Source organism: Poecilia mexicana, unplaced genomic scaffold (assembly GCF_051168715.1).
Source record: "Poecilia mexicana isolate PSO_F unplaced genomic scaffold, ASM5116871v1 scaffold_9, whole genome shotgun sequence".
In the NCBI taxonomy this organism is placed as follows: domain Eukaryota; kingdom Metazoa; phylum Chordata; class Actinopteri; order Cyprinodontiformes; family Poeciliidae; genus Poecilia; species Poecilia mexicana.
Window position 1 is genome coordinate 22,281,389 of NW_028263378.1, and position 22,916 is coordinate 22,304,304.

Sequence of the window (22,916 nt, forward strand, 5' to 3'; positions counted from 1 at the left end):
AAACCTATAAAAGGAAAAAATGGGAGGAAAAATGCAAAACCTCATTGCAAAAGTGTGCACACCATTTAACTAATACTTCGTTGAAGTACCTTATCATATAACTTATACATTGACTCTTGAGTACGCAGCTACTATAACGGATCTACTTTACAAGGGATAAAGAATATTCCAGACATTTTCTTCATTTGCTCACAAGCAACAAAAACCAGACCAACAAAAGAATGGTGTCCTCATAGAAAAATCAACGTTTTGGAGCGGTCTTATCAGGATGTGACCTTTAGATGTCCTCACAGTCCAAGAAAATTGGAGAATGTTTGAGTGGGAAAGTATGCAAATACTGCCAAGTCTAGAAGTAGCTCGTTGAGAGATTTTTAACCTGTAAGAAGGTGCTTTAGCAAAGTATTAGTTAAAGGTAAGTGAAGGTTTGAAAATTAATGATGTCTGTTTTTTTTTGTTTTTTTTCTAAATTACAAAAAAAAAACTAGAATTTTAACAGGAGTGTACTGACTTCAGAGAGCCACTGGATCTCAGACATGGTAGCGACATGGCGTATGGAGAGCCAAAATGGAAGCAGGATGGAAGAAATAGTAACACATAAGTACGAAATGAGGGTACAAGATAGCAAATTAACAACCAAACAGCAGACTTTCAAAACACTTAAGAGACAGAAATGCCACCTTTAACATCATATTTATTGTTATTTAGTTACTCAATAAAACATATACAGATATATACAATATGCAGGAAAACAGACGACTGCACTTTACATATTATTAAAAAAAGGAAAACAATAACAAAAAACCTGTTTGTAAATTGCCGTCACAGTCCTCCATCTATTGTTCAAAAAATTCAAATTCAACAGAAGCTTTTATTTAAAGGTTACAAGATTGCCTAACACACAGCAAAATGTTCTCTTATTATACATGTGCAATACCAATAATCTTTTTTTTAATTATTATTTTTCATTTCCCTTATCAAACAAACCCCTTGACCTCCTCTGTTGTTTCTAGTTCCCATTGGCTGAATTGTATACAAGTGGTTGAGCTCACAAGATGTGCAGGGGAGAAGAGAGAGAGAGAGAGAAAACACTTTCTCAGCAAATTGACTGAAAGAGAAATATGAGTTCAATGACTGAGAGCAGCAAACGAAAACGATTCAAAAATGGTTCAAAAATGCTTTGACATAGACAAAAAAATCTGAGTTCGCCACCCCCCCCCACCCCCCCCACCAAAAAAAATGTTGAGGTACATTCCTGCATAACTGTCCCTCTTCTGGCCTTCGTCTGGGTCCGTTTGGCTTTGCCAAGTGAACCGGCGGAATTAGCCCACCATTGGTCAAACATGTCCCCACCCAGAAGAATCAGGTCAACTTTAGAGGTGTAGCCATAGCTGAGGTAAGAGCAGGCAGACTGCAATAAGCAATGAAGCCGAGGTCACATCACCGATACTTAAACACGGGTATACAATCAAAGCCAATGACAACTGACATCTGTTCCTCTGTTCTTCTGCTTTTCTCTTCTCCTCCTTAAACATGTCTTTATTTCTCTTCAACAATGAAATCAAAGGGGAAAGGGAAAAAAATGGATTTGAGGTTTTCCAGATGTGGGGAATCGGCGAGTCGGCCCCACGTTTTATTGTCCAGCAGAATATTAATGCATGACTGTGTTAAAAAAAGAAGGGGGAAAAAAAATCATGGCATTTGATTCTGTGTGTGAGTGTGGGTGTAACTTGCGTTCGTGTTTTCTCGTTTATGTGCACGAATGTCTCTCTCCCTGAACAGGCAAGAGCCGCACACAGCTGTCTCACTGACATATCATCGTCATCGTTTCTGCTTTTTTTTTCTTTTTTTTTTTTTTTTGTCTCTGAGGTTGTCCTTCAGTTTTTTTTTTTGTTTGTTTTTTGTTTTTTTTCTGGTTTTGTATCCTTCTTCATCCAAGTCTGTTTTGTCGCTCAAGTCAGAGCTGCCACAAACGTCCCAAATCGGTTCGAGATGTCAGAGTGGATGGAGCGCCAAGAGGAGACAGGCCCCCCTCGGCCCTTGCTGTCCCCCAGCTCGTCTGTGCAGTGGACGGACAGGCACTGCAGGTGGTTCCCGCCGCTGCTCCCGCCTCCTCCCCCTCCAGCTCCTGGGGCCACAGCTCCGGTCTTACTCTGGGAGAGCTCGGATTCTGAACAGAAGCACAGGAAGGAGGAGGTTAATTAAGGCTCCAACAATTCCAAGCAGCTGGCATTCTCTGATACAGATGAATCATTTAAAATATACACATTTAATGAAACCAGTGTCATTTTCACATCCCACTCTCAGTCTGCACTGTGAAATTAATTCAACACCATTCCATCCCCCTCTCCTCCCCTCTCCCATTTTTTTCATCAATAAGACCAAAAGTGGAGCCTGTAAGCAAAGCTTCTTCTTCTCACAGTCCACCTCCTCACTGCCTGAAAAAAATACGTGAAAGCAGGCACACACACACACACACACACACACACACGCGCGCGCACACACACAGAACAATTTAAACATGCAACTCTGGGAAACTCTTGCATGATCTCCCATCGCTGGGTCAAAGGGCACCGAAGGAGACTGACCTTTTTATCCTGCTTGGCCCAATTTATGGGCATAATGACCATGACACAGTATCGACCCTGTGTCAGCAAAGTGTGAAGTCTCCTATTAAACGGATGAGGAAAAATCCATACATAGGTTGATTAAACATTATGTGGAAAAACCCAGAGGTCCACCAAGAAATCGGCTGGTGGCTGGAACTGGCTGATTTTACCCTCGAGTGGCCCCGATTTGTGATCAGCAGGTCAGGAAAAGTCTGATCTGGGAAGGCAACATTCCTAAGCACCAACAGGTCACAACCCTTCAGTGTCGAATTTGTCACTGAGGGAGCGAGGAAGAGGTTTTTAGCTGTATTTTTAATATCAATAAAGGGCTTAAGAATAAAGTTGTAAGCACAAAGGATGTGTGAAGCCATTTAAAAGGAAGCAGAATTTTCCAAAGAGGAATGTCGGGTGTGCATTCAGCATGCTATGAGTAAACAGGAAGTTAGACTTCAGCAAATTAAAAAAAGAAAAAAAAAAAAAGTTAAACCCGTGGCAGAAGAATTGCTATTTCTAATTCCAATCCGTCATCTAACACACTGGATTAGGAATCTGTTAGAAATCTTTTGGAAATATCACAGCTTCACAGGAAATCCTCAGAGGAAGTCAGGGTTTGTATCTGGGATAATTGTCAACACAAGACACTAACGACGGTTTAAAACATTGGTTATTTCATCATTTTATCTTTGTCATAAAATTGCAGATAAATTCTGTTGAGCTGCAGAGCTGCGTAATACATACTGCTCTCTCTTTCCTAACCACACACCTCTCTGGTGCTAAAAGATTCAATGATCGATCATCCACAGCGTCAAAAAAGAAAGGCGGGTTGACTCTGTGGAGTGTCACGCAAATAAATAATTCTACAACTGGACTCATAATAAAATACTGGTAGTGGAAAGTAAATTACAACTGTGCTGTAGCTGTTATTTGATTTAAAATGACATTGTAGTGAAAATGTGTGCTTTTTAAATACTGCTACATTTCAGAAGTAGAGTGAAAAAAAATAGTGAGGTGTAGCTAGACTTCTTTAAGAATAATTAAACTTACAATTTATGCCAAAAAAAAGTAGTAGATTTATGTTTTTATTATTTACATTCTTTGAAAAAAAAAAATCCTCATGGGGAGGATGTCCATGGAAATGTCTGATCGGTACATCGCTAATAAAAAATGCATATGTTTGTATCTATAAAAGCAGACAGAGTAAATGTGGACTCCCAAGATGCATGATTCAAATGTGGACACAAAAAAAAAACCTTATGTGCCATGTGAAGGAATATATTGCTAAAGAAAAGATGAAGAGAAGTGTGAACTTCTTATGAGTGCAGCATCACACTTCATCACATCTATCTGCGAAGAAAAAGTAAAAATAAGTACAGATTTATTAGATTAAATCAGGACACAATGGAAAAAAAAAACGGAGCCGAGGTAGTGGTGGGGCTATGCGATGTGTGCCACTAATGCAGCATCTTTCGGTTTTGGGTTTTGCCTCCAAGCAAGCCCTTAGCACAGAGAAAACCGCGTGTGAAGATGTTAGCGATCGTCGGTTTACATCAGTCCGATTAATCTCCCATCTCCTCACCACACAAAACGCTCCGCCGCCCTGCTCCGTGTGGATGGTTGAAACAAACCAGATCAACCGCGTGAAGACGTAAAGCTTTGAGGTTCAGGGACACGTTGGTGTGTGAGAGCGGAGGCAGGTGGAAAACAGCTCTGACAAGCTGAGTTACATGTGTCAGAGACGGCAGGGAGGGGGTAGGAGGAGGGGGCGAGGCTGTGATAGACGACAGTTTGGGCGCAGAGCGGCTCAAGATCACAACACTCCAGTCAGGGTGATGCTCACCTGAGGGAAGTGGGAACTGTTGCAGAAAACCTTCATGCATGCCTGTATCATCTGCAAGCTGACTTTCTCCTTTTTCAGCTAATCTGTTTTGGGGGTTTTTTCTTCCCCCTTGCTTTCTTTGCTCATTCTTGTCACTTCTTGTGGCAGCAGTCATACAATTTGATTCAAAAGGGACAGGGATAAAAGCAAGAAGGAAAAAAAAAAAAAAAGATGGCAAGACTAAAATGCGGGGCGGCCAGAAGAGGCAGACAGGCAGGCGTGCCCCCCAGCCAGTCTGGACTGCGACCAGTGGAACGGAAAAGTGGGGGGATTTGGTGAAAGGTCAGGCAGCCAAGCCTCCCGTTGTTCTCCGTTTCATCTGGTCCTATCACCTCTGCTCCCTGGAAGATTTCTCTCCATCTCCCAACCCCAATCCAGGTGCCTGATGGAAGCGTACTGTATGTACGACGGGGGTGAAGAGGAGGGAGGGGGGATGGGGGAGCGAGCGGTTGTCGCTGCTGGTTCGGTGAGCAAGGAGACAGATGAGGATTTCAGAGCGGTGTTGGTGGTGGCTGTGACAAGATCTCACATTTGCCAGAGGGTACAGTCATACACCTCAGCATGGCTGATCCCCCACACCCACCCCCTGCCAGTCCCACCCCCACATCCCCTCACACTCCCTCTTCCCAGCGCAGTGCCCTCAAGCACCCGCCAGCAGCTCATGCTAGCTGGGCACAGCAGGGTCCGCACCGGCCTGAATAGGCAGCCAAGCGTTCCCCTGGCTCACTGCTGACACACAGCAAACTGACAACACACACAGCCAAAAACACAGAGCACACCAACCAACCAAGCACTGCCACACTCACACCAGCCTTCAGCTGCTGCTTCGCATGCACACACACACACACACACACACACGCATGCACGCGTACACACACAGGCCAGAAAGCAAGGACATGCATACAACAGCGCACACGTACAAGCACAGCTACATGCATTACTCAGCTTCAAAGCAAAGGACAGCGGTGGAAAATACACAGAAGGAAAACTACACATGGGTGAAAACATCAGATATGATCACTATCTTTTGTGATCACACACTCTTACGCATGGCTGTCATTAGAATAAACCCGGTATTCATGTTCAAGGCATCTGTTTTTGTCTTCGTGAAGAAGAAATTTGGGCATGGGTCGATATGTTAACCTTGAGTGTAAGAGAAGAACAGCATCATGTTATTAACAAAAAACACTTGGAGGTAAACATAATCTTATTGTTCTTGGTAAAACGATGAGACATAATTTACAGGATTTTAAAATGATAATCACGTTTGGTAAACACATCTATATATGTATTAGGACATTTAACACAAACTCATATTCGCTGGCATGTTGGTTTAAAAGGCCTCCAGTTAGTTTTTAACAAAATACCGCATGTAGTGTCAGGCTGAGGGTTTAAAACTGTGACACCTTAATAAGAGCTGTGTGTTATACTCCTTTAGCTTCCAAACCACCACAGCCCACGAGTTACACAACTCAAAACATGTTCAAATCAAATTCGTTTTCGCTGTAAAAAGGACAGTGACCTTCTTTCAGCCAGCTGACCATTGGCTGAAACCTTTTTATTTCTTGACACTGTAAATGAATATGGGGCCTGCTACCAGCATCGAGGCCCATGGCTGCAATACATGCAATATGGTCATTGTAATTTGCTGGAATTGCTAAGTCAATGCCTTGTTGCAGTCAGAAGGGCTTCCTCACACAGACAAAGCTTTCACCAATTATGTGACCGGCTGATTTTCATTACTGAACTATAATTAGAGTATAAAATCATACTGCTTGTAGCTAAATTCACGTTTGACTACTTTGCTTGTTACGCAAAGTGGAACATTACTGCAATAATGAATTGTTGTAAACTGCCTTTAGATGCCATTTGTTGTAACTTAGTTGTAAATAAATAAACTGAATTATAGTGTTCATTTTAAAGAAACAATGAGTGCTAAAACCTGACCATTAAAGAAAAAAACTAACTATAACTCAACATCATAGGGCCTCCGGCGGGATTCAATGGGTGTCTTTTTTTTTTTTTTTCTTTCAGAAATACAAGACTGGAAAAAAAAAAAAATAAAAGATCAACACACCACACTTAAATTAGCCATGCCGGTAAGATTTGTTCGAAGGTGGAGACGGCAGTGTGAAATTTGAAAAATCACACAAGTCTAAATCCCAAATCACCATGACATTTTACAAGCAGGAATTTTCTTCAATAAAGTCTATCTGGCTACGGTTGTTCATTGACTGACGCAGAATTCATATCCACGGTAATATCTCAATAATGGCCCATTCATCTGAGGGAAACGAGTGCTTAGTTCCAACCAGCGAGAGTGAAAATGCCTAATAAAAAAAAAAAAAAAGGGGGCAACGGTAACAGTGCAGGCAGCTGCGCTCAGCCACAAATACACCTTAATATCCTTAACCACATTACAGCCACAAAGGATTACCAAAGACGTGTGTTAAATAAATACCGAATTCAAAGTGATGCATTTATATGGCCATATCTCTCACCCCAAGTGCAGTATATTTTTATTTGTTGCCTGGTGATGATGCTCATACACACACACACAAACACACACACAGCAGCAGCAGCAGCAGGGTTGTGAAGCCGTTTTCACAGACACAGCCAGAAACGATTTACAGAGATGAGTGGAGCTTGAATGCCATGAAGGCAGGGAGCACAGCGCGCAGCTCCGGTTGTCTGGATGACACCAATGTGTCTGGGAGCTGACGGCCTGACATGGGTTTACATGTCAAACCGCAGCACAGGAAGGTAAACAAAGGCTGCTCAGAGACCGTTTTCCTGCCAGCTCCATATTAACTGCTAAGGAGCACAATTACTTCTTCAGATTAATCTTAAAAAGCAGCGGCACACTCGAAAGGGACTTTGATAATATTTAAGGGAGACAAAGAAGTGTCAGTGGTTCGTGACGTCAGAGGGGGACGTCAAGGTATTCCCAAAGTTCCGATTCATCATCAGCTACCATTTCCTGGAGCTGAAAGTGTTTTTAACGAGATTCCAGATGAAGTAACGGGAGTAAACGCAGTTTCTTCTGCAACTATGTGTGGACTACAAAAGAAACAACAAATGATGAAGTGCGTTGAATCTCCATTCTGTGCGAGGTTGTGAGAAATGCCTGCTTCGCATTTTTCATTTGCAGATCCTACAGGGAAAGATCTTTTAATGAGAAAGCAGAGAAAACGCTGGTGATCACAGACTTTCTGAGACGGTAAGGAGTTGTGTCTCTCTCCCACCTGTTGCACAGTCAGCTGACTCAGTGCAGGTCAAGAAAACATTTTGCTGTCTTTCTAGAAAAACAAAATTGAAATATTTTTCAACTGTGGACAGCTGTGAAGTGGAAACTCAAGGAGAATCGCCCGTCACTCTCTTATGGAGACACTTTTTTTTAAAGCTAAAGCTACAGCTAAGTCTGTTCACCTGCAGATTGCAAGCTAGCTACTAGAGCAGATAGCCTGAGTAATTAACAACCCACTATCAGCTTGTTATACTGATAAATGTTAGATATTTGTTACTTTTTTTATTATTTCTATTCATCAGAACCAAATCAGCAAATATCAATATATTATTTCAGCAGCTGTATGAATGAATTAATTTATTTAAAAGGGGCATTATTTAGGTCTACTATGCAAAGTGCCAGATTTAGCCACAGACAATAATTTTAATCTGCAATGTCTGAATTAAAACATTAAGTCACATTTTTGGTAAATTATAAAGTACTGCACCAAGTGCAATCTGACCTGTAAGAGGACACTGACCAAGCAAAAGCAAAAGTCTTTTCTTGGATTATGTTTTATGTTTGAAAGAAACAAAAAACAAACAAACAAACAGGAACAAGCTGTGGTTTTAGATTGTGCTGATTTTTATTCAAGTTGTCAGGACGGCAAAATCTAATCCAGGCTCATTTCCATTCCAGAGAGACAATAAGAGAAGCTAAATTAAAATAAGAGCAGAAGGAAATGGAGTGTCTGCTGGCGAGTTTCGAGTTTCCTCTGTGACAGTGATTTCCCAGGCCCTGGCGTCCCATGCGGCAGGCGGGCCTGCGTCCTCCTTCTATCCCCATCCCAACACTTCCATGACGACACTTCACCTTTGACCTCGGGCTCTCCGGGGCGCGACCCCGTCCCCTCTGAACACAAACCAGACCAATCAGATCGCTGCGCTCCCTGACAAAAACACCCAAAGGCCTTCACTCCTGTGACAGTGTGTGACATCAGGTCAGATTCCTTTCGCATAACAACTAGAGCTGTGGTTCTGCGTGAGGACTCGGCACAAAACAGCCGTTCAAAACCACCAAGAGAAAAACAAAAAAATAAATAAATCTGATCCTAGGAAAAAAGAAGAAAAGAGGATGGGGAAAGGTTTGTTTAACCTGCAACAGGATGTAGCTAGTGGAAACTTTCATGCCTGGAGTTTATTGTATATGTTGTCGCCTGCCCTGAAAATACAGATTATTGCAAAAAATAAAAAATCTAACTCACATTAGCAAATCTAATAAAGCCCTTAATTTGCAGGTATGGTTAAGGGCCCGATTGAGGTCCACATGGCCTGACAGAGGTATTGTCCCGGTTATCCATGCCCTGAGGTGGACGGGATAGGGGGCAGGGGGCTCGGGGTGGGGGGTGAATGTGAGGCTCCCCACAACCCCTTTAACTCCACCCAAGTGCCGTAGCATGACCTTTCCCTCAGAGCAGGGAGGATATCTGGAGGGAGCGACGAGGGACGGGTGGGGGGGGGGGTTCATTTCTCAGGCAAGGGCACAGGGGTTATTTTGGTTTGAATTTCCTCTCTGTTCTCTGCCCTGCAACATGAAGATGGAAAAAAGAAAAAGAAACAAAAAAAAAGAAAAAGAAAAAGGAAAAGCTTGCCTCGACAGGCACTGCCCCCAGCATTTGTTACCTTCTCTCCAGCAACACACTCACTACCATCCACTAACACTCATACAAACACACACCTCCCCCTCCAGCCACAAGAAGTGCTTAGGAAACCAGACACAAATCAGAACATGGGAAGTGATTTAGTGCCTCCTACATAACTCACAGCCATGTCCAGGACCTGTCCAGCATGTCATCCAAACCAGTGACATATTGATCTAGTTCGCTGTCTCTATTTTGTTTCTGCACACTGCGGCATGCTGGGTTTTTTTTTTTTCCTTCTTCTTTTCTTTGAGAAAAATTCACTTTTTGCACAGGCATTATTGGAAAAGATCCACATCACAAAACAAATGTGACATTTGAAAATGTAAGACGCTTAATCAGGGAATTTTTTTTGGAAGCGTGATGCATAGATTGGTGTGAGACTCATAAAACCAACATACTTGTTACAATTCCGTCTGTAAGATTTATTATGGTTTCGGTTCTGAGACTAAAACAAAACTCTAAAACAAACACTGCTAAATTTAGAAGTAGTTTTTAAGAGTTTATTGCACGGATTGTTCTACCTTTCTGCTCTTTGGGAAGAAAGCAAAGGTTTAACAAGCCGGTTTAATGGTCGGGTTAACTGCTTTCGCTCGCAGCCTGTAAGTTTTAAAATAGTAAGCCTGGCCATATTGATGTGTGGCGATTTTTTGGCTTCCACTCTATTACTGTCTGCGCATTTCTGATGAGTGCAAATGTTTCCAATTTTCGCTTTCTTGCGAGCGAGGCAAAAGTGAGGCTGTTTCCGTAAGCCACCTTACTGGCAGTGTGCAGCAAAGGACGGGGGGAGGGGAGGCAGGACTACCCGTTGCTTAGGGAAAACATTGTGGTTACTTCAACACTTTCTCTTTAAGGTGTTTAACTGTAAAACCACTCATATGGAAGTATGTGAGAGAAAAATAACTTTTTTTTTAATTCTTAGCACAGAGGAACCAACTTAAACAGTGGAAGGAAAATCTTTCTAATTCATGTTTAAGCGCAGAACGTTTGGGGAAGTACATTTGCAGCAATATGTGCAACTAAAAACTCAATCAAACATAGCAACAACTAAAAATATAATGGAGCACAAAAATATTGGTAGAAAAATTGTATGGTTTGAATTCCCTTTGTTCTTCCATAAGTACAAATGGCAGCTAATACCCACCTACTCATCTCAGGAGCAAAAAGCAAGTCCTCTGAAAATCAGCCGCTTTCGTCCTTCTTTTCTTTCTTCCTTTCTTTCTTTCCTTCATTCCTTCATTCCTTCTTTCTTTGTTTCTCCCTGTCTCTCATACCTCCTCTCGTACTCCATCAGTCTCTACTTCGGTCTCCCAGGAGAAACAGCCCCAGTGTCATAACTCATTTGTCAATTCCTCAATACAAATTAAACAGTGCCTGACGACTACCTGTATGCCAAATAACATAACCGCTACTGGCAGCGTGACAACATTCACACCTCTAAAAACTGAGAGTATACCCCCCAACACACACACACACACACACGCACACAGGGTTTAAAAGCTGAACTACTTTCACTGGCAGCTAAGGATCGTGGGACACCTTTCAGGAGCTCAGTGCCCCCTGTCCACACTCAGTGGACATTCAGACGTTAGTCACCATCTGAAGTTTGGATCCACACTCGTTTGCATTTCCAGCTGCATCCGAGGTGAAAATTTACCACATGCTGAGACAGGTTTAATTTTATCCCTGCGCCCTCCCTCTGGAAGAGAAAAACAAAACGCAGAAGGAACTTCTATTTTAAATATTTAAAAAAAAACAAAAAAAAAACATTTTTTTTTCGCAAAGCTAAAGGTTTGACATCTTCCTGTAGCAGTCACAAGCACGCCTCTTTAAGACTTCTTTTGACTGTCACTAATGCTCACATAAAAAAAAATAAAAAAAACCCGAAGGAACATGCAAATAGATGCAGAAAACACTTCCAAAGACCATCTTGAAATCCAAACACTAAAGGCGAGTCAGACGTGTTTTCCATCTTTTTAAAAGTCGAGTAAATACGCTTACATTTTTCCAGCACGTTGGAATTAAACGTGCACCTCTCCGCGCAGACACCTGATACTGAAGTCAGTAGCTGGGAGCCTGACACCGAGTCCAAATAAATCAAACTTTTATGCCTGCAGATGACGAATCCATACTGTCAAGCTGCGGTACCAACAATCCAGCCTTTCGTTACACACTGTGCATGCCAACCGCAACACCGAAAAAAAAAAAAAAGAAAAATGCAAACAAAGCTGTAGATTTATGAATTTAAAACAATATTCTAACCACCCCAGGCTTTTTTTTTTTTAAATACAGAAGTCTAGTTTATTGACTTCTCTAACAAAAGAATATTCAATTTCTTGTTTTCAAAAAACAATTTTAAAAAAACCTAATAACTTGATAATATTTAAATTGCTTTAATTAAAGATGCACCGACCTGGCTTATTCTTTTCTTGCCAGGCATTGATTTCCAATTTAGCTTGGGCTCTGAGCTGCTGATGCTGATTTGGACTCTTTTTGATTTTTGTTTTGTTTTTTTTTTCTTAAGGGTTATAACTAAGTTAAAAGAAAATATGTGCAGTGGGTTCTTTTGCAGAGGTAGTGGTTTGGAATCCAATAGAAAAATTAAGGAATTACGAGAATTTTCTCATTTATACATCAAATTTGTTGCAGCATATGAGCTGCAACCATTTCAAAGTGCATGTTGTTGGCTTATTTGTTTTATAAACTTAAAATGAACACTTTTAGCTTTGATGCCTTGAATGAAAATTCTAAATTTCATCTGCTGATTACTGATCAGAGCCAATAAAGGGGAAAAAAAAGAGAGATCAATTTTGATCTCAAGTGATTGGTGCATCTCTAGAATTGGGATTGTAACAGAACAAGCTTTGACTTCAGCGTATTCCTCTTTTGAGATGTTTGTTTAAAACAATAAAACATGATTATTATGGGACAGACGAGTGTGATAAATGTTGTTACAGATGTCAATATGAAACACCTTGTAATGACAAGTAAAGTACATAAACTGCCCGGAGCTGTTTCTAGCATATTCCGGCACGTGCCAATCACTTTCTTCTTTCTTGTAAAAAAAAAAAAAAAAAAAGAAAAAGAAAAAAAGAAAAAAAAAGGGAAATAGAAATTACTGGTGTTGCTTGTGGGACCTTTGTCGTGCTAAAAATGTCAAAGCCAGGTGAGCCTCACAAGATTTCTCTTTTCACAGTGGAATATCAATAAGCCTCTACTTCTGTTGCAACTCGGTGCTTTCTAGTAAGCATGATAGGATGCAAGTTCTCCAGGTTTCAAAGCTGTCAGAGTCGGAGTGACAAAGATTTGATTATTATTAGAGCTTGTGTGAAGACTGGTTGGAGAGCTAAAAGTGAAACTCTTCCACAAGGTCAACTGCGAAATGTTTTTTTAACTGAGATGAGAAGATGAAAAAAAGTTACAAAAGCAGCTTGTGGCAAAAAAAAAAAAAAAAAGAAGTGAAAAGTAAAAATAAAAATAACCGAATCACTTCCTACGCCTGCTGGTTGCCTGTTATCAAGACTGTGCATGAGTTTCCACATGAACGGTCAGTCACTGGCTAAGATATGTACATGAGAAAGGAAGAGGGAGGGTGTGAAAAACAAAAAGTTTTCGAAAAAGGAGAAATACAAACTGAGAGTGAACGACAGGCCGCTGACGAGGACCTGACGTCGCTGGGATGATGAAGTGTACCAGATCCCTGCAAAGAAACACAGAGAAGCGCAACGTCGCAAAGACACGAGGCTAGAAGGGAATATCTCTGCCACACGCATCACTTTGAACGGCTGCAGAGGGAGCACAGAGAGGGACGCGCCGAGAGAACAGTTCCTGAAAGAACGGGCGAAGTTTTATCAGCTATCTGTCGACACATTTACACATTCACAGGAAGTTATTGAATATCTGCACTTTGTCTTTTTGTTTGGTTTCCCAAGTGAGCTGCTCTCCTGATCCACCACCGACAGGCCACAGCGCTAAAATAAACAGAATTATCGTACGTTTCATGATTTATTTTATTTTATTTTTATTTTTTTCAGGGAAACTGTGACGACACACAGTCCCTACAGGAACCGAGCTGAACCCTGACCCCTGACCCCAGAACCTCACCCGGTTTAACTCTCGCTGCCATCAGCTCGTCTGTGCAAACTGCACTCCGAGACTCTCCACTACGACACAGGGAAAACAGTGAATAAAAATAAAATAAATAATAATTAAAAAAAACCATTTTTAAAGATAATTAAAGTGTACTAAATGATATGCATGTTTCAGCTGAAAAATTAAATTGGAAAAAAATCCCCCCTGTCCCCCCCCCCTCCAAAAAAAAAAAAAAAAAAAAAAAAAAACCTCACTAGCATTTTCATCAATTCTTGCTTGGACTTTTACAGCAATTAAATTTGTTACAATATATTTCACTTTTTCCAGAAAATAATAGTAATGTGTTTATATATATAAAAAAAACATTTTGAATAAAAACTGCTAAGAAGACAGCTGTAATTCTAAAAAGCTATTTTAAAAGATATAGTTAGAAACTTCATTAGGATGTTACTAAGCTTCCATTAAAGAGGCCAGAAAAGTGCATTTTTCAGGATCTAATTTCTTCCCTGTTAAAAATGATGTCTCTCTTTGATCAAGCAATATTTCACTGAAACCTAATTGACTAAAGTACCGTTATGATTTATTTGAAATTTATGTCAGTGGCATTTTCTTGCCTATGGCGGATTTTTTGTTTACAAGATTGATGACTTAAAACTAGTGGTCAAAGCAGATCCTTTTTAGTGTGTGTGTTTGTTTGTGTGTGTGTGTGTGGGGTGTGTGTGTGTGTGTGTGTGTGTGTGTGTGTGTGTGCGTGTGCGTGTGCGTGTGTGTGTGTGTGTGGCGGGGGAAAAAAAGTCAGTGGGATGCTTGATTTTGGAGCTTACACTGTGGGATGTGACTTATCTTAAATGATGATGTTATTTTGCTCCCAGTGTGGAGCCTATGCGCATCAGATTCAATCTCCAACCTCCCCCCGCCTCCCCCAACCACCTTTCCCTCCAAAAAATAAATATATACACCTCCGTCCTTTTTCTTTCTTTTTTTTTCCATCTTTGCTGTCTGAGGCACTCAAATGAGAAACTGTCAGGAGCTGTGATTTGTGCTAACTAGCTATCGATCGCTCCAGAGCTGCATGCCTTGCGTCCACGCAGGGAGGGCTGAGGAGAGCAGAGCAGAGAGGAGAGGAGAAACTACAAAGCTTTTAAATACTTTATGACTTTTGAGCGATCATAATATTAAACGTGGAACTAATTATTGGGGAAAATAAAACAACCTAACTCTCTATTTGGGGGGGCGGAGAGGGGGGGGTTCTTTCCTATTTTTTAATGTCTGTATTAATATTGAAAATATTTATTTAAATTTGTCAAAGTTTTGATTATTCCTAATTCAACGCATGCACGCAGCAGCCTTAGCAAATTCTCAGTTAAAGTGTCTGAAGACAAAAGATTTCACCACTCAAAGCTGCGCTATGAAACATGTGCTCCATCTGTGTAATGGTATTATTGTTTATAACCCGACACCCTCTTCTCCGTGTCACACGAACGACGCGCCTGGACGCAAAGAGTCCGCGCCATGCGCGCCCCCGCCGCGCTCTGCACCCGCACAGATCAGAACAAAGAGACGCTGCAGAAGAGACACGGCGCTGTGAACGCATGTAATGAAATATCGACTCTGTCTTTAGACTTGGTCTTAACAATATAGAAAAGTTTGCCTGATAAATTATGAAGTTATAATCACGAAAAGGAATTTTGAAAATTATTTTTTTTTAAACTAACTAATTAAAATAAAGTGAGAATTGATTGCACTTAAATAAATTAATTATTATTATTATTATTAATTATTATTATTATTATTATTATTATTATTATTATTATTATTATTATTATTATAAAAGAAGGAGAAAACTAACATTCTCATACAAAAATAAAAAAATATATTTAGATTTAAAGACGTCATATAGACGTTGCGCTCTGAAGATATAAAATTGTAACTATAGCCCATCTCTTCATTTTATGGCATGTCTCTTCTTGCTTAAAAAGCATATTTTAGTCAAAAATATTTTCTACCTTGTTCGAGAAACAACACAGTGACAATTATTCATATCACAATTGAGTTACAAAAATCGCTCCGAGACAAAGTTAGGCAAATTAAAATATCAGTCTATTAACAGAATGCTTTTAAACCTGTCATCTATTTAACATTAGTTTCAAAATACTAAACGTGAATGACCGGATTTTTTTATTTTTGCTCTTTATTTTTTTTAAATGAGGACACTAATCCCGAATATCCTGTCGAAAAATCTGTCCACTTTGACCAGGCCGGTATTATCCCATGATAATGACAAAAACAAACACGTAACCAGGCGAGGGAACCCCCCGCTGCGCAAACGCATATCCTCAGAAAGCTATTAATCTTCTCAATGTAGTTGTTCACCCTGAAAACTGAGATAAAGAGCCACAAGAAATGTTTACTTTTCTTCAGCTGTTCTTTCTGAAGAGGCTTTAAGCTACAATTAACAATAAAGGATTTAAAGAAAATACCGTTTAAAATGGATTGTTGTTGTTTTTTACTTTAACATAAAAAAAACATTTTTATACATAAATATTAAAATTGACGACATATTTTTTTTCACTTATCTTAAATAAACCCTCTAAGTTTTCAGAATAGCAATAGAATAACCAGGGATGCATGCTGCTCACACAACATGCACAAAAGTTTCTGTAATGACAGTTTCAGCAGGACAGTGAAAGTATTAGGATACCTTTTGAAATTATGTTCGAGGTCAAATAAATAAAGTACAAATTTTAAGAGGAAAACTTATCAGCACTCTGAATTGTATGTTAGAGATTAAAGGCGAAAAAGGAGGAGTTATTTACCTTCTTTACTGCTGTTTTGGCTTTTATTTTTTTCCCAGGGTCCCATGGCCTTGTCATCCTCTGACCCATCCATCATGGTCTTGTCACTGGGCACGTACCAGGTGGCGTGCTGCTCTGCCATGAGGGTGTCAAGGTCAATAGTGCCCATTGAGCCCTTCCCTGCATCCGGGCTGCAGCCTGGCAGCTCATTGTCTCCGTTCTGCGAGGGACAGTCACTGCTCTTTTTGCCGTTCTTCATGGCCAGGGGCTGGTCTTCTGAGATACTGAACTGTTGCCGCTGCAGCTGAATCTGGGCCTGGAGGATCTCCAGCGGGTGGATTTCTTCCTGGCCCGAGGTGCTGGACGGGGTGCGTACCTGCTCCACCCCAGGAGTGCCCGGGTGGCTCACCCCGCTGGCCCCTGTGCTCACACCAGAGTTCAGTCCATAGCTGTCTGGTGCTGAGGTAGTATGATTGTTTATGCCCATGCCAAGGGGCTTTTGTCCATTTAATAAACTGTTATCACTCCGCTGCATTTTGGGTGAGCCTGTGATCATAGGGCTGCGATTGGGCTTGGTGGCAGAAGCCCCTCCTGCATCTGAGCTGGATGACACCTCGTCCTCGTTGCCATAGTGGGTGCTGACATCGTCAGGGAAGTCCACTCGTGGTGAGCTGCTGTCAGACTTGGCAGCAACACTTTGAATGCCACTGTCTAAAGAAGACATGAGGTCAGCCTGGTCCCCCAACATTAGGTCACCTCCTTTCCCCCAAGAGGGTGACTGAAGGTGTTTTTCATGAGGTGTGCCCCCACCCCTCTCCCCAACGCCAGCCGAGGGGGTCTGCTGGCCTGGACTTACAACAGGGTTACCGTTATCAGAGGAAAAAAAAATTCCAGGGCTCACATGTCCACTGTCTCTTTTTCTCCTCCCTCTCCCTCTCCCACTCCCTGTTGTTGCCTTCCCCTCACTGCACGGGGTAGCGTCCATGTTGTAGTTTGGGGAGAGGGCACTGGCTTCCCCCTGCACCGTCTGGCTTTGACTTACAGGCTTAGAGTTGCTATTCCCGGTGCCAGGCATCTGGCTGTTCTGGGAAGCGCTGCTCTGAAAATATTCAGGACCAGCACTTCCAGTCCCATTAGATGTGCTGCTATTAATGTCCTGCTCTGTCTGACTTAGTTTTCTCTTGCCCTCGTTTTGGTTCTTCTTGTTGAATGTTACGTTAAGATTGGGGGCCCCTAGGCTGGCGATCATGTTCTGGCAGGCCGTGGACAGGGCCGCTAAACAGCTCTGACCGAAAACACTGTCTTTAGAGCTGGTTTTGTTGAAGTTCCCAAGGGACAGAGCTCCCAGCTTACTAACAGACGACCGCTGGCCTGAGGGGAACTCAGACTGTGGAGGGTAGCTCCCTGGTGAGGTGCTCACCCCCTGGGGAGCACTGTGAGGCGGCCCCTGGCGGTTAGCCCCCCCATAGGGAAACGTTGGCTGTGCTCCCATTGGAGGTGCAGGAAAATCAGCTGGTCGCCTTTCTGCTGGTGCATTTGGATGTCCTCCTCCAGCTCCTGGCGACTGCATTTGTGAGAGGTTACCCATGTTTCCACTAAACTGTGAGTGCATGCCTGGAGAATGAAGGGTCTGAACATGTCCGTCTCCTGCTATTCTCATTGGCTCCTGCATACTAATGCCTGGCCTGAACATCATCCCAGCCCCGTTCTGTTGCAGCCCCATCTCATTAGGCCCGGACTCATTGCCAGCCCCACCCATGCGCCGTGACATGATCTCTCCAGGTGGGTGGGACCCCTGAAACCAGGAGTTCTCCTGAGTTACATGAGGATTTTGTCCATCAATGCTGGGCATTCTGCCACTGTTCTCCCTGTCAAAGTTGGGCTGAGGCATGTTCCCAACTGGACCTCCATGAGTCATTGGGACAGGAGGTACGTCCCCATGGTGACCTAGCTGCTGAAGACTCGGCTGCCTCATCCTCTGCTGCTGGTTGCGAGAGGCCATCTGTTTTATCATCATGGCGGCGTTTTGGCGCTGCTGCAGAGACTGCGGCTCGGGCCCCGGATGTTGTAGGGGACCTGGTGCAAAACCTTCATTGACAGGTGGGGTGAACTCCCCAGGAAGGCCGGGATATGCTGAGGGAGAGAGGTGGTTATCCATACTACCGCACCAACCGTCGCCACCATGTGAATTAGGAAAATCAAATCTGGGCCTTTTCGCCATGTTCATATAAGGAGAGTCAAAGTGTTGCAGCCTCTGATTTGGGGGCTGCTGGGAGGGAGGAGGAGCTGGCTGTTGCATATTAAACATGGGGTCCCCATAGGGGTGCAAACCTCTATTTTCCAGTCTGTGAATGGGATATTCAAACTGGTTATGTTGGCCAGGCATCATGACCCCTCCGTCCAGAATGTTGGAGTTAGTGTTGCCGGGCTCAGCCTGAGGGGGTCGGGGGAGGCCAGGGGGGCACGAGTTCTGTCTGGCTATTAAGCCAGTCTGTTGTTGCGGCTGCATGAGGGGATGTCTCGCATTGACCCCCGGCTCCATTCCCACGGGCATCTTCCGGCCATTTCCAAATCGCTCAAAAAACACTCCATGCTGAGGTTGCTGGGGCTGTGGTGGCGGCTGGTGTCCCTTAGAAATGCCCTGCATGCCTGGTGTCCGAGGCATGCCAGAGCTCCCTGGAAAATTTCCACTGGGAACGGGCCGGCCTGGCCCAAAATGTGGTAGCTGAGATTCTGTCTCTGATGGGGAAAACACAGGTACATCAAAATGCCCAGATGGTGGATCGCTTGGAAAGTTGTACTCTAGTCCCTCCACGGCTCCTTGGTTGGGCATCCGTCGAGGCTCCATCGTGTGAGGCTCAGATGACGTAGATGAAGAAGACGGAAGACCGTGGAAAGATGCTGCTCTGTTAGGCGACTGGTCCAGGGGAAGACAGGGAGCAGGGACGGGGTGATTGCCGCTGGGGGGACCATGATGTTGAAATTCAGGTATGTTAGCAGGCCTCTGCTGCTGTGGCTGCTGCTGTGGAAAGCCTTCTCCTGCCTGTCCCTCAGCTAGAGGGTCAAAACCCTCTCCAAAGCCCTGCTGTGGTCCCATGCCGTTGCTGTTGTAGCCCATCAGCCTCCCTCCATGTAGGCATGACGACCCTGGATCTGGGCCTCCAAAGTTCCCACCGAAATGAGGGTGATGTTGGTGGGGGTGAGGTTGATGGGCATGTGGGTGTCCTTGATGAGGTGGCTGGTTGTTAAAAAATCCATGCATGGGTCCTTGCTGCTGCTGCTGCTGGAGTCCGCCCCCTGTATGCATGTCTGGGTGTCCCCGAGGGTGAAACCCAGCGTAAGGCTCACCGTTCATGTTCATATTGAGCCCCAGCATTTGGGACTCGTTCATGGGGCCCATGCCGGACTCCACGGCTCCAGGTGGGCCTCCAGCATGAAAGCCTGGGCTTTTATAATGTGAGCCCATGTTCAGTCTCTGTTGGTTTATGTTTCTCTCTGACTGGCCAGGGTTTCTGCTATTAATTTGAGAACCAAACTGCTCCAGCCCAAACATACTCCCCAGCAATCAATCCCACATGACGGCCAGTTTGCCAGACATCGGCACACTCTGTATTTTTCCGTCTGTCCCCAAAAGCAAAAAGGGAAAAAAAAAATGATACACAATGTTGATGAAACTAATGATTAATATGTTTAGTAGACTTTAAACGATAAAACTCACCAAATAAGTTCTCATTTCTGGGAATCAAAAGGGAGTTTGTTTGTTTTTTGTTTTTACTTCTCCAAGGACGCGGAGTGGAGCGGGGACAGACGGTGCCAAATACGCACGGAAACTGCTTGTCTGTTCCCGCATTAATAGGTGAAAATGTCTGCTCTTCCTTTTAGTTTTAGTCTTTCTTGATAGAAAAAAAATAAAATAAAACTTGCACAAAAGCGGCGACTTTTACAAGTTATTGTTCTTTGTGCGCAATTTTCTTTGGATGAAAAAAAAAAACCGCTCCGGGGGAAAATGAAAAGAGCGCACAAGATTCGAGGAGATCAACAAAAATATGACAGTTTTTCCTCGTTTAGTTCCTTATTCCAGCCCGGTATAAAAGGTCCCAGACTGATTTTTTTGTGTAAGGTCCCATACTGGAAATAACAACAGAAATAAAAGTCAGTGTGGAGCGGTGTGCGCGTCTCTCTGACAAATTTCTGCGCACCGGTGTCCTTTAATAAAAAAGAAAAAAAAGAAAAAGCAGAAAGAAAAATAAACTGTTTCAGCAGGCTTGAAAACCAAAAGTCCAAGGGCTTATATATGGAAGTCCATAAACACGAATCTCCAACAAGAGCGTCAGTGAACCAGGAGCGGTGCGGCGTGCACTCCCCGGTGCTCCACAACCACGGAGCGGCTTGACAGCATCCTTCACCGCGCGGCCGCTCATGCGCTCGGTGGAGAAGCCTCCGCGCTTTAAGTCCCCGGTCGGTGCGCTCCGATCGGCTGCAAACGTGCGCGTCCCTCGGTTCAGCCAGTACGGTCTGCTGGGCTCTCTGCCTGTGCTCTGTTGTGCTGAGGTCTGGTCTGGTCTGGTCTGGTCTGAGCGCGCTCCGGAGCGATTCACAGATCCACTCACTCACGTACTCCGTTCTGCCGCTTGGCGCTGTGTGAGATCAACGCGTCCAGAAGAGCCAGCAACAAGTTTTGCATTTCTGCAGCCACTTCCATCCACGAGGTCTCAGCCAATCACAGAGACCAAACGGAGCTCCGGGGGCGGGACGAACGTCGTTAAGGTGGTCTTGTGGAGTCAATGAGATTTTTTTTTTTTTTTTTTTTTTTTTAGCTTTAAGCTTTCCCTCGAAAAGTAATAATCTAAGCGAAGTTTGAGATTTGAGTTCGATAGAATCTCTCACGTTTCTAAGGGATATTTTGTTGTTGTTTTTTAAAGCTACCACATATTTGAAGAGAACGTGGAAAAAAAATATCTGACTCTCACGTCCCTTAACATGAAAACAGTGACTACACAAGTGGTTGTTTATGATGATATGAAAATATGTAGATAATCGAAAATCCTATAAAGACCTGGATATGCAACATTCAATTAAATATTGATATATTTTCCACAAATGAAGAGATCAATATGGGTGGTATGGCATACCATCCAGGGTGCCAGGAAGCAATGGGCAGCCATGAGCAAGTCAGAAAAAAAAGCATTTTTTAAGTTGTACCTCAGGTGAGTTTCATTTTGCTTTTCATGTTCAGTCAATGGGGAATGGGTAAACCCTTGTGTTTTGCACGGGGTTTATTTGGTGTAAAATGTTATCTTACCACCAAACTGGAAAGGAACGGCAAGCGGCTTATTGATTTAAACGGAATTTATCAAAAAATGGAAGAAATGTCATTGTCTGAAAATAGAAATCTATTCAGCGCTGACTGTTGATGTTGTAGGGAAACGTTTTAAACAGAAAACCACATGCTCTGTGAAACATGGTCTCAGTGGAGTGTGGGGAAAAAATCCACCTTTAACAACATTCTAAGTAAACTATGTGAATGATATTGGGCCTCAGTTTCAATAATCAACACGCTATCTTTAAAAAAGCACGTTTTGATAAGTTATTTAAGAGGTTATTCAAGAGGTTAATTAGCGGCAGTTGCACAATTGCTGGGTTATCTGAGGTCAAGTGCTGCCAAATCCCAAGATAAGATGTAATATTTGTTAAAAGCGAGGAAGACAATGGAACCACTACTGCAAAGTCAGCACTTGTCTCAAAAAATATATCCAACTCGCACGTCACAAATAGTCTAACTTTCAGTTTGGTGCTATTCTAGTGTGAATTAAATATTATTTTTTTGCATTGCACTGAGCTGGCAAATTCATCAGTGATTAATCTCGCGATCTTTATGTTATTTTAAATTCTGACCCCTTGGAAACTAAACTTGTTTATTGTTTTTAAAAAGCTGTGTACGTAGGCTTATTTCTGTGTAAACTCTGATTAGCTGAAATAAAGGGAAAGCCTACTTGTGTAAACAGGCCAATTTCATTGATCTCCTTGATTATTTTCTTTGGTGAAAGAACACCACACAGTCCTCTCCCGACTCTGTGAGTGGGGCGGCGGGTGAGGTGTAATTTGGTGGCAGTCAGCTCTGAGCCTTTACTGGGGGAGGGAGGAGGGGAAGAAAGAGAGAGAGAGAGAGAGAGAGAGAGAGGAAGCTTTTATGAAACAGACACAGTGCCACCTAGCGGCAAGTTACACAGAGGATGCAGGTTCATTGACTTAAAATGAAGCATTTGGGAAAACTTCTGGTAACAGAAGACATAAAATGGAAATTAATCAAACAGGATGGACTTTTTTTTTAAATTTGTAAAATCATTCTATTCTATTCTATTCTATTCTATTCTATTCTATTCTATTCTATTCTATTCTATTCAAATACAAAGTAAGTGACACTCAGAGGAATGATAATGATGTTCCTGTGTTAAGAGTCTTAATATCACATAAAAAATCGTCCTACTTTTAGGTGGAAGTACATTATAATAATACTGTTGAAGACGATGGTTTATGTGATTACTAAGTAACATTTTAGATACGGCAAAATAAAAATATTCCTCTAAAAACATGCTTCTTTACGTCACTTTACACAATCAAA

The 22,916-nt window shown here is 42.6% G+C and overlaps 1 protein-coding gene across 1 annotated transcript; it reads right to left on the bottom strand.

The window, feature by feature from the left end:
* Positions 1 to 671: 671 nt before the first annotated feature.
* Positions 672 to 21,461, bottom strand: mn1b (MN1 proto-oncogene, transcriptional regulator b). Its single transcript, XM_014983906.2, has 3 exons — positions 20,013 to 21,461; positions 16,316 to 19,915; positions 672 to 2,167 (listed from the first exon to the last, which is right to left on the bottom strand). Exons 2-3 carry the CDS (start codon positions 19,845 to 19,847, stop codon positions 1,950 to 1,952), a joined length of 3,750 nt encoding a protein of 1,249 aa, XP_014839392.1. The 5' UTR covers positions 19,848 to 19,915; positions 20,013 to 21,461; the 3' UTR covers positions 672 to 1,949.
* Positions 21,462 to 22,916: the final 1,455 nt, after the last annotated feature.